The 11,713-nt window shown below is 37.3% G+C and overlaps 1 protein-coding gene across 1 annotated transcript; it reads right to left on the bottom strand.

The window, feature by feature from the left end:
* Positions 1 to 461: 461 nt before the first annotated feature.
* Positions 462 to 11,505, bottom strand: LOC126974395 (tRNA (guanine(10)-N2)-methyltransferase homolog). The gene is made up of 9 exons (XM_050821874.1): positions 11,318 to 11,505; positions 10,839 to 11,219; positions 10,475 to 10,609; positions 9,534 to 9,723; positions 7,692 to 7,765; positions 6,132 to 6,270; positions 3,494 to 3,692; positions 2,170 to 2,340; positions 462 to 593 (listed from the first exon to the last, which is right to left on the bottom strand). The coding sequence occupies exons 1-9, from the start codon at positions 11,372 to 11,374 to the stop codon at positions 479 to 481; spliced, it is 1,461 nt and encodes a 486-aa protein (XP_050677831.1). The 5' UTR covers positions 11,375 to 11,505; the 3' UTR covers positions 462 to 478.
* Between the last annotated feature and the right edge of the window lie 208 nt (positions 11,506 to 11,713).

Below are 11,713 nucleotides of genomic sequence, written 5' to 3'. Positions count from 1 at the left end.
AAAATTTATTGTATGAAATGAGCAGTCATTGATAAATTGACAGATGACGGCTATAATCTTGTAAAAAACGGAGATACCCGAAATCCACTACGTTTTAAGCAACTGTTCGCTTTCAAACTTAGCCGGATTATACTTCGTCGCTATAATATTGTAATTTCTATTTAAAATGACTGTTCGTTCCATACTAAACTAAATTTTTACTTAGGCAGTCCCACCTCTTATTTATTCTTAGTATTTACATCCTCTTTGGTCACAATATCTGTGCGCCGTGGCTAAATGGCCGCCTATTGCATGCTGCCTAGAAATAAGAATAGAATAAATTAAAAAATGGTAAAATGATTGTAATTATTATTGAAACACCCCCTTAAATCTTAGTCTTCATTTTATGGGTCCGGCAGTTCACCACGTATATTTATCACCCGGTATATTTATATATATATAATGGATTAAAAATACAATAATACTTATTCATAATCATTTATTTTAAATTTGATACTTTTTGCGCCCTTCTGGTATTGTTGATTGCTATTTCTTCTGCTTTCTTCGCCCTCCTTTCTTGTCGACCTATTTCACCGACCGCGAAATATTTGTCCCTGAAATAACAAACACGTTGAAACCACGGACAAGTAGAAAAAGAAGGACTCCGCGCCGTGACATTAGCAAGTGAAGCACCGTTATGCTAGTGCGTGTGCGGTTACGGGGTATACTAGTTACACAATTTTTTCTCCCTCAAATAATCATATATGGCCACAAATACTTATATATAGTATCGTTTTTAAACTTTTTCACAACTTTTTAAAATATTTTATTGAGACGCAAACTGATCTGTAACAGACGATGACAATTCTCATAACGGCCGCCTATCGGCCTGTAGTAGTGTAAATGTATGTGCGTGAGGCTATGTATTTACACGTTAATCGGCTTGTTTTGGTGTTATGTAAGGTGACACGGAGTCCTTATTTTTTTACTAGTCCGTGGTTGAAACAAGGCATTTTTTTTCCTCAAAATTTATACCTTTGGAATTCTTTTAGATGTCGTTTAAAGCACTCCCCCGCTTTGGAGAGTATTCTAGATGCTTGAAATACATATAATTAGTTATTGATCGGTACAGTATCAATTATTGTTTATATCTACTATGGATCAGTCATTGACTCTAAGACTAGTAGATTATTGCACACCTCACTATTTCAATTTATTTATTAAGAAAATATTACATTACAAAATAAGAATAATAATAATACAAGTCTTACTTTAAATCTAGTTAACACTGTACCTGAACTAGGTAATCCTGTGTTTCAGGCGTAAAGAGATTGTATTAAAACTAAATAATCACAAAAAAGAAAAACTTAATAAAGTAAAAAGGTATAAATTAATCTACAGGTTAAGTATATAATAAGTAAACAATGTCTTCAAAGTAATGACTATTAACTAATACAAATAAATTATATATAATGTTTATTTTAACTATTGATAAACCTTATTTTATTTTAGTACTTGGACTGTTGACTTATAATAAAATGACAATGTTATGGTGACAGATGTGTTGTATTTGGTTCATTGAACTGTGACGTTATATTTATAAGACCAAGCGTTAAGTGGGTTTTAAAAGATATTGACCAAATTTCTATGGACACTGGACCAAGTGCTACCCAACATTCAATCATAGTGAATGCTGTTGCTTAGACTAATACTAGTTTGTAACTATAAGCGATTAAGAATCTATCCGAGGAGAATTGAGAAAAAATTTAATGCATAGGATTTACATTGACGTCAAATAGTAACCATCGTGTTTATTAGATTATTATTATTATTCTTGCTATTTTCATAACACCAGTGGGAGGCTCCTTTGCACAGGATGCCGGCTAGATTATGGGTACCGCGCCTATTTCTGCCGTGAAGCAGTAATGTATAAACATTATTGTTTCGGTGTCATTGTGTGTCGGTCTGAAGCGGGGAAGTAAAATTACTGGGCAAATGATACTTGACATGTCTCAAGGTTACGAGCGCAGTTGTGGTGCCGCTCAGAATTTTTGGGGTTTTTCTAGAATCTTGAGCGATTTTGCATTCTAATGGGCAGGGCGTATCAATTAACTAAGTACTCTGGTCAAATATCTAAACTACGTATTTTTTTCGCCATTTTTAGTACCAATATTTATAAACAGTACGTACCTAAAGTTGTGATGAGCGGCGTTGGGGTCGAGCGGCACGTCAGGTAGGGCGTCACTGATCTTCTCGAAGGTGAGCAGCCGGCGGGACACAAGCCGGCTCAGCACCTGCTCCGAGCTGGCCAACAGCCGGAGACACGGGTGAGACGGTAGCTGGGAGGCCTCGAATTCACTCCTGACATATCACATATAAGTATTTGTTTACAAGACCAAAGATTACCCCTATAATAGAGCAAGTACAGAAAATTCCACAAAATTAACCTTCCGAATCGGCAAGTGCACCAATAAGGGCAATAGATTTTGCAGATACACCAAAATCGAAAGTGCCGTACGGCACACTACGCCCTGACCAAGTTCTGACCATTATTTTGTTTATAAGATGGTTTATTTTACATAGTCTTATAGCTTGTTTCAATAGCTTTCTGATACATTCACTCAAATCATCCTAATTATAAGCAATCTTTTAATACACGTAAAATAATACGCATTGACAGAACGCTGAAATTGTAACTTAATAATAATAATAATAACCACCTTGACCTTTAATACCACAGTATCTGAAGTCGAAGGTTTTCACCAGTGTGTGTTGGCAGTGATGACTCGGTACGCAGAAGTGGTCGCTAACTATGGGCCTTATGAGAAAGCTCATGGTCGCTCAGAGGCCAATGGAGAGGGAATCAGAAATTAGGAGATCTAAAAATCGAAAGTCACCGACATAGCCCAAATGATTGCGAAAATGAAGTGGCAGTGGGCAGGGCACATAGTTCGACGGACAGATGGCCGTTGAAACAGTAAAGTCCTCGAATGGCGACCGGTGTACCGGAAGACGCAGTGTTGGTACGGCCCCCACAAGATGGACCGACGATCTGGTCAATATCGCAGGAATACGTTGGATGAGGGCAGCGCAGGTCGTCGTGGAAATCTTTGAGGGGGGCCTTTTGTCCAGCAGTGGACTTCTTCCGGCTGATGATTGTTAAAAGATCGGTCGGATCGGCGAAGTAGATAACGAACACTGATCACTCGTGGGCACTCGTGAGTCCCTGACGATAGCAAACTGGCGTGGCCGCCGCGCGTAGACACTTACGAATTCGATATCTACCCGGGGAGTGAGACAAGCCTGATAAGACACAGGATACCTTAAGGATTTATGCGGAATAAGCGTTCCTTTTCTGTTGTTTGAATTAGTAAAAGATAGCTGGAGGGATATCTATAGAAAAGCAAAACAATCTTGCAAAATACCAGGCAATATGTTATTTATTGCTTTTTTTGAACAGACACAACTATTCGTTAATCTAATCTAAAGTTTGCTCAGGTCGCTAATTAATCACCTTACTAATGGATACCAGCATACCAGCCTCCTGCCAATGTGCAAATGTGTTGCTGCAAAGTTCAACAAGTCACTGTATATGTGGGACAGTCCATACTCCACTTTGGACGGCACATGGTTTGGAAGGTAATCCTCAGCAAGGGTATAGTTCTCTTTTTCTATTCCAATCTTCTCTGTGGGTTCCCTTACGCCGTATGGGGCTGAAATTTTTTAAGGTTCTGTTGAATGCATTTTCATAATACAATAGTCACTTCAATGCAGGGGCGTGCATTTTACATAGGTAATTAGGAAATGCTTACCATATTAAGAACCTAAATAAATAAATACCACTAGTATTAATAACTAACTTCTCTTAAACACCTACCTAGTAAAAACCTTCAAAGGGCAGACTACACCAGTGCAATACCTCAATTTCTAACTATTATATTACTAGTTACCTACTTGTACCTAGAATAACATAAGCTAAAGTATTAGGTTGACCAAATGGTCAGAAAACTATAGTGAAACACATACAACATGAATATTTAGAGTTCCAAACCTAGCGCTGTCGAACTAAAACGCAAATACGACAAGATCTACAGTGCCTACCTTCGTAGAAAACCAATGCACGCCACTGCTTCAATGCCTAAAATCGGTAGGCCATATTATTTCCAACGCCAGCATTAATGAAATTATCCGCAGGGCATTTACGAGTGGTAGTATAGAAGTACCTCCTACGTTAGAGGCAAAATTTTGGTAAGGATATGGGTCTTGATGGAGTTACTAATGACTTGCGCACTTAAAAATTGATTTTATGAATAAATATTTATACTGCAGCGCGTTGTGATGTGTTTGGCTTGAATGCCTAGTAGGGCGTAAAATAAAATGTGAAAATGCACATATTAACGGTAATTATTATTATTTATTAAATTTAATGCTGGGAGAGTTTCTTGCGCCGCTTCATCTCTCTCAGAGCGCCATTTGTTTCCGAAGCGGTAGTAGTATCTAGTAGTTATAAGAAATGACATCAGAAAGAATTCTAAAGGAATCACTTTTGAGAAAATAAATGCCTTTTACGCCTTTTAAATATCATATTTTACTTTTCTATAGCGTAGATATACCATAATTACCGCACGTAATTCACTTTATCATTTTCAACAACACTACTCGACAAACTGAAAATTGACTTCCAATACTATTAAAGAAAATGTATACTAATTATTTCTATTCCTTTATCAAATCAATATTTCAACTTTACCAAACATTAACATTAATAATTTATCTGTTTGTCTGTGTTAAATTATAGCTAATGACACAATAATATAACACATAATCTCCTTTTTTAGGACTTTATTTTTCTAGAAAAGAACTCTTATAGGATCACTTTGTTGTTGCCCGTCTATAAGACCTTCTTTCTCAGGAACACATCGACAAATTACCTTGAAAATTAGCATCTAATACTGACAATAGAATAATTTTCCCCGCCTTTGACGAGTCAATACTCTTTTTTAAGACAATAAGGGACGAGACGAACAGGACGTTCAGCCGATGGTAATTGATACACCCTACCCTTTACAAAGCAGTGCTGGCCAGTACTCTTGAAAAACCCAAAAATTCTGAGCGGCACTACAATTGCGCTCGTCTCCTTTAGACATAAGATGTTAAGTCTCATTTGCTCAGTAATTTCACAAGGTACGGTGCCCTTCAGACCGAAACACAATAATGCTTACACCTTTCTGCTTCACGGCATAAATAGGCGCCGTTGTGGTACGCATAATAATAGCAGGCATCCTGTGCAAAGGAGCCTACCACTTGTATTAACTTCGGAAGATGCCTCATTTAGAGGCGAAATGCGTGTCAATTGTGTGAAGTGAAGCGATTTAGTGAAAGTTAGGGAAATAAACACTATATATTGTAAAACATTCAATATATCTCTCTACTTAGGAAGCTGGCGTCAGAGGCATCCCCTACAATCTCTTCCAAACATATTTTGTAAACCGTTTGCAGTGATTTAAATTATTATATTTTATTAGATTTAGATTATTCGCTCCCCGAACCTTTGCTTTTTGGCATACCACAGGGTAGAGTTCTAGGACCTACCCTGTTCTTAGTTTATATCGACGACTTTTGCAAATTGACTATAAATAACTGCAAGAGAATGCTAATGACACTGAGATGATTCATGCCAAGGCAGATTTATCTACAGTAATCCACTGGCTTTGGCGGAATCTCCTGACACTATACATAAACAAAACCAAGTCCCTCTCTTACGCATCCAACTCAGGTATAATTCAAGAACAAAACAGTATACACATATATAACGGTCATATGCTAAACGACTAGTTAAATTGTTTACCCCCTCATTGTATTTGGTTTAAGTTATGAATAAACTGAAAACTTAATCACACCTATTATATATTATCTAACCTACAGACCGGCACACACAAGTACTCCACAAATTCAGTTCAAAATAAGATAAAAAAAGAATAGTATTAAAGGTGGTAATGATTTTGATATAGGTACAAAACACTGTCTAGACAATATTAAGACTGCAAGTCATAAAAATGTACAAGACAATTATATTGACTACGGTAATAAAACAAGTCTTTAGCATTTAGACACAATAGAGGGTTTGCATACAAAATTATTGTGTTACTTACGGTCAGTTATAATAGCATCGAATTTGAGGTCATTCCTCCAGAGTGGCAAGGAGAAATCACTCACTAGAACATCCAAATAATGTGACTCTATCCCGTATTGCTTCATATTAGCCTTAATACTTTCTTCCTTTTGTCGAACCTGAATCATAAGATTTCATGAGTGTACCTCAATTATATTTTTTAACAAATGAGAATGCAACTGTTAATGACACGATCACTTGGAACTATATGGAGTAGAGATCTTATCTCCGATCTGGTGAAATCCAATACCTTATGACTGTGTGCAACGAAGATTTTCGGAAATCTGGGGCTCTATGAAGAGTAAGAGACGTCACTTCATTGTGTATTTTTATCACATTTATGACAGGGAACTTTCCGAAGAACTCTTTCTCCTAATTCTTACTGACGAATTTCACCTTCAACCGATACGCCATAACCCTGATATCATTATCATCAGTGCGGTTGCAAATTCTAAACTGTGGAATGAGCTTGAGTGATGTTTCTAGGAAGATACGACATGCGTACCCACGAAAGTCGCGTATCCCTTCCTAAATTGCCAGCAACACTCCTGTAATTACTCTGTTATTTCATTTAAGTGTGGGCAGCAGAGATCATTTAAAATTAGGTGACACGTACGGTCCTTTGTCCCCCTTTTCCATAAAATATACGTTGATAATAGAATATAATAATGCTCAGAAGAAAGTTTTTTTTATGATCCCCGTGCGTTAAAAATGGTACTGGCCTCCATCTACGTGACGTCAGTTCCAGGCAGAATTAAAAAATAGGCAATGAAAAGACCATTTGAACACAGACGTTAATGTGTGCAGGGTTTCGTCCGGCCTCCAACGCGTAATAAAGCCGTTTATATTTCATGTATACAATGAAATCAATTTATCTCTACCTTTTTATATATAAGAGGGTGGGAAAGGGACAAGAGGCTAGCGGGATGGGGAGTGTTGAGGCAACTACTCATGGACATCTGCAACATCAGGTGTCAAGGGATGCGTTGCCAGCCTTTAAGGTGGGATATGCTCTTTTCTTGACGATCCCTAAGTCGAATTCATTCAGGAAAACAACAGCCGGTAATTGATTCCGCAAAGTGGCTTTGCGAGGCAAGTAAGTTCTTGAGAAACGGGCAGATGTGGAATACCAGTCGTTAAAGTGATGCGGGTGGTATTTTGCATTTTTTGATTTCGGCCGCTGGAACCCGAACAGCTCATCTTAGCACTCTCCGTGATAAATACGGTAGAAGATTCAGAGAGAACCCACATCTCTACGCAACGCCGAAGAATCGAGCCGATCGAAGAAGACTTGATCGTCCATGATTCGAACCGCTCTTCGTTGTATGCGGTCATATGGAAGAAGCTGGGGAGCATCCACCCAGAGGTGAGAACAACTCCACGTGAGGTCGAATTTGAGCCTTATATAGTTGCAAGAGCTGGCTTATAGTGAAGTACTGTCTCGCCCTACTTAGCACACCAAGCTTTTTAAAGGCCAATTTGGCCTTCTCCTAAGTGTAGCTATCTGATAGAGGAACATTAATCATACATACATTGTTACCTTTTGTCCCACGCGCGTTGGTCTCGTTCTGGCATGCAACATCATGAAGTCTATGTCTGAACCCCATACATAACCTTAAAACATTTTTACCGTCAAACTATTTAAGATAGCCATCATAACAGAAAGCATGGAAAATATTTGAATATTGATGATAATAATGATAAATAGCAAATGGTAGTTTTCTCAGAACCATCTTTGAAAATATGATATTAAATAATGGTGGTGTTATGGTGTAAAGAGGATGCAGGAAAGCAGATTTGCTGCACTTTATAATTGAAATATTGGCAAAGGTCAACCTAGATGTACGTTCAAAATCTAGTTTTGTGGCGTGTCGTGCGAAGGTGGAATTCAGCGGCAGGAATCAGGTGAAACAGCTCTTCGGAACACTCCCTGTGACAAATGCGGTAGAAGACACACAATGAAGCGACGTCTCTACGCAACGACAAGTGATCCAGCTGTTCACAGAGCACTGGGGCCCCGACAATGCGAGCAGCTCTGCGTTGCACGCGGTCAAATGGATCAAGCTGATACTGGGGTGCACCAGACTAGAGATGACAGCTATACACCGGACCTGCGCTTTGTAGAGTGCTAGAATATGGTCCGGCTTGAAATATTGCTGCGCTCTATTTATGACGTCCAGATTCATCGAAGCTAGTTTGGCTGCCTCCAGATGAGCGCGGAACTGGCAATAGCTCGAGAGTTCGAGACCCAGTATTCCGATACTAGGCGAGGCTTAAAGAGAGGTGTTGTCGAAGAGCGGTGATACGTACAAATGGGGTTTATAAGACGTAAAATTGCGGGGTTAAATTGCAGAAGGTCCCTTTTACCCTATTCCAAGATAAGGTAAAAGAGTTTAGAATGGCCTTGTGGGCGGGGCAGGCGCGCCATACTTATTGAGCGAACATGCATATGTAACAGAAATGAGATTCTCCCTCTTATTGTTATAACATATGAAGCTCCACGACAACTAACACAAACGCATATATTTTGTCGTGTTCTCTTTTACATTTGATAATATGGATGATGGCCATCTCTTAATAATAATCATAACCATAAAATTTAGTCTTCCCAGCATCATATCTACATTCAATGTATATAGAATTTGAGGGCTTTTTTCTACAACTTGATTTCTACTCTGACCATCCAAATGATTTGAGTTTTCTTTAGTGTTGATTCCGATAATATTTGTCTTTAAACAATTCGACACGTGTTTCGCCTCTACACGAGGCTTTCTCAGGACGTTGTCTCGCCAAAATGGTATTCACCATTGTTACGTATCTCTTCCAGGGGTAATACGTCACAACAGCCGACCAATCACAGCGCGTCATTTCATGGGACGAGGGTATAAAAAAGCAGCTTCCGCCTGATTTGATTCAGTCTTGTGTCAGATTTTGGCGATACAACAAATCCTGAGGATGCCTCGTGTAGAGGCGAAACACGCGTCGAATTGTTTAAAGACAAATATTGGCGGAATTAACACTAAAGAAAACTCAAATCATTTGGATAATTATGGATTTCCGCAAAGTAACACCTACTTCAATAAATTATCTACTCTGACTCTATTTTGCGTGAAAAATCCTGCAAACAGGGGGAGATACATACAACCATTGAATATTTTTGCAAGGGTGTGTTGGTTTCCTCACAAAATTTTCCTTCGCCTTAAGAGTGTTATTTAAACATACATACATATTTGGAATGTCGAAAACATTTGGACATGGAGGGTGGGGATGGAAGAAGTGTCTTTTGGATGGGACCCAATGGCACTAGCCGTACCAGCACCACTCATGTCAGCTCTGTATTTAACAATCATGTGCGACCAACAAAAACAAATATTTAGATTACCTCCGAAGTGTGCTGCAGCAACTAGCAATGACCCTGAACCAACAAAGGGATCAAGCACTATATCTCCCATTGTCACCTGAGCTTGATTAGCCATTAGTATAGAGAGCTGTGCATCCATACTTGTGTTACCAATAAAGTTCCGCTTTTTGAGTGACAGAGCCTGAATTAGGTCTCTTTGACCATCCACTATCTGTAATATTATATTTTTTATTAAGAACCTTATCTTTCTATTGTTGAGATTCATACAACATCAATAAACAAGTTATCCAAAAATTTAACCAATTACATACATTATTGATTTAAAGAATGAGGTTTATGGATTGTGTCATTTTGTTTGTGATTGAGTTAAAAATATTTATATAACCTGTGATATACATGGTTTTTTTTATATAACAGGAGGCAAACGGGCAAGAGGCTTGTGGGATGGGGAGAGGTGAGGCAAGCACCCATGGCTGTCCACAACATCAAGTGTCAAGAGATATGTTGCCGGCCTATAAGGTGAGAGTATGCTCTTTTCTTGAAGGTACCTATGGCTCATATTGGTTTGGGAAAACCACAACCAGTAAGCGATTCCACAAAGTGACTGTGCGAGGCAAGAAGTTTCTTGTAAAACACGCGGATGTGGAATGCCAGATGTCAATGTGATGGTATCCAAAATAATCTGAGTTTTATATAGCTATCAAGAACATAAAATTATAATTCGTGATTATATATCCTATGTCTGATCTGAATAGATCTTAAGTTTTTTATTCTAGTATCAATAATTATAATTTTGATACATTTTGGCATTATTAGGTCCAAATAAGAGTTGTATCAAACACAAAAGTATACAAAGGAATTTGAACCCTGTACTAGATATATTGACCCTGCAAGTCTTTTAGTACCTACAATATAAAGGAAATATATTAAACTTAATTATTACCATAATAATAAATACTCACCCATCTGCCAAAGAACAGCTGCTCTGGTTGTTTGGGGACATTATTGGGATCCACTCCATAAAATTCAATATATGAAAATTTCATATCAGGATTATTAAGCTTTACTGGACCTTCTAATGGTAAATAGCTGAATAGCTGCAATTTTTATCGTAAAATTATATATTATACCAATTTAATAATATATTTAGATATTGGCAACTTGTAGTAGCCTTAATATAAAATGTTTGAGACATTTAAATCTTCATTATTTTTAAAGCTTTATCACAAATTAAAAGTTATAAATAGAAATACAGCTGAAAATATGTCTGAGCAAAGAACTGTAATGTTTTAATTAAATCTTTAAAATGTATTGAAAATAATTTACCTCAATTTTTTCTACTTTTTCTTTCATAGTAAAATGTTTGCAAAATGTTTCAACCTCTATTTTAAATGATTTACTAGGATCACTACACACAGTAAGTAAACTACTGTGACAAATATGATTATCATTACTTTCGCCTGTTACACTTTCTACTATCCATTTCCCTGAATCATTTTTCATTGCACTCTTTAAATTTTCATGCAGTCTTTCTTCGGTATTGGCACTGGACCACAATTCTATGCAACTCTTTATTAGAACTGACCTTGAAGCAATTTTTTTGATGCAAGATTCCGAAGGCAATTCAACAATCCAATAGGGTTTATTGTAAGATTTCTCTACATATTTTATTTCAATCTTAAGCATGGAAAGAATACTTTGCATTTCCTATAAATAAAAACAGAAAATTCGTGTTATTTTACATCAATTCAAACTACTAAAGTACAAAATGTAAACAACGTTCAACAGCAATGTAAATTACTAACAGCTAGCCGAAAATCTAAGTATTCTTGCGCAAACCACAATAGGTACCGTCGCGACATTTTATGCTTATATTCTTATAATTTCTCGTAACAATAAATTTTAGTAGTCTATTTCGTTGATTGTTTACTCAAAATACAATTGTTTATCATTTCATAACCTCAAAAAAGCTGCAGCCTGTAAGTGTAAGCTGACAACTGTCAACAATCATCATTTTTTTAATAAAAATAAGGGACGAGACGAGCAGGACGTTCAGCTGATGGAAATTGATAGGCCCTGCCCATTACAATGTGTAGCTGTACCTACAACCAATAATATCAATTAATACATATGTCTAATATCTAACTTGTAACGTAATACCTTCGCAGCATTATAGATCGTAGAAATATAAATCGTGCATA

Source organism: Leptidea sinapis, chromosome 32 (assembly GCF_905404315.1).
Source record: "Leptidea sinapis chromosome 32, ilLepSina1.1, whole genome shotgun sequence".
Classification (NCBI taxonomy): domain Eukaryota; kingdom Metazoa; phylum Arthropoda; class Insecta; order Lepidoptera; family Pieridae; genus Leptidea; species Leptidea sinapis.
Note: the sequence above shows the minus strand (reverse complement) of the source record. Positions and strands in the feature narration are given on the sequence as shown.

Coding starts and splice junctions, on each gene's coding strand:
- LOC126974395 (XM_050821874.1), bottom strand. CDS start 11,374: ATGTCGCGACGGTACCTATTGTGGTTTGCGCAAGAATACTTAGATTTT. Junction 7,766..9,533: donor TGCTGCAGCACACTTCGGAG/GTAATCTAAATA, acceptor AAATGTTTTAAG/GTTATGTATGGGGTTCAGAC. Junction 6,271..7,691: donor CAACGCGCGTGGGACAAAAG/GTAACAATGTAT, acceptor CTTATGATTCAG/GTTCGACAAAAGGAAGAAAG.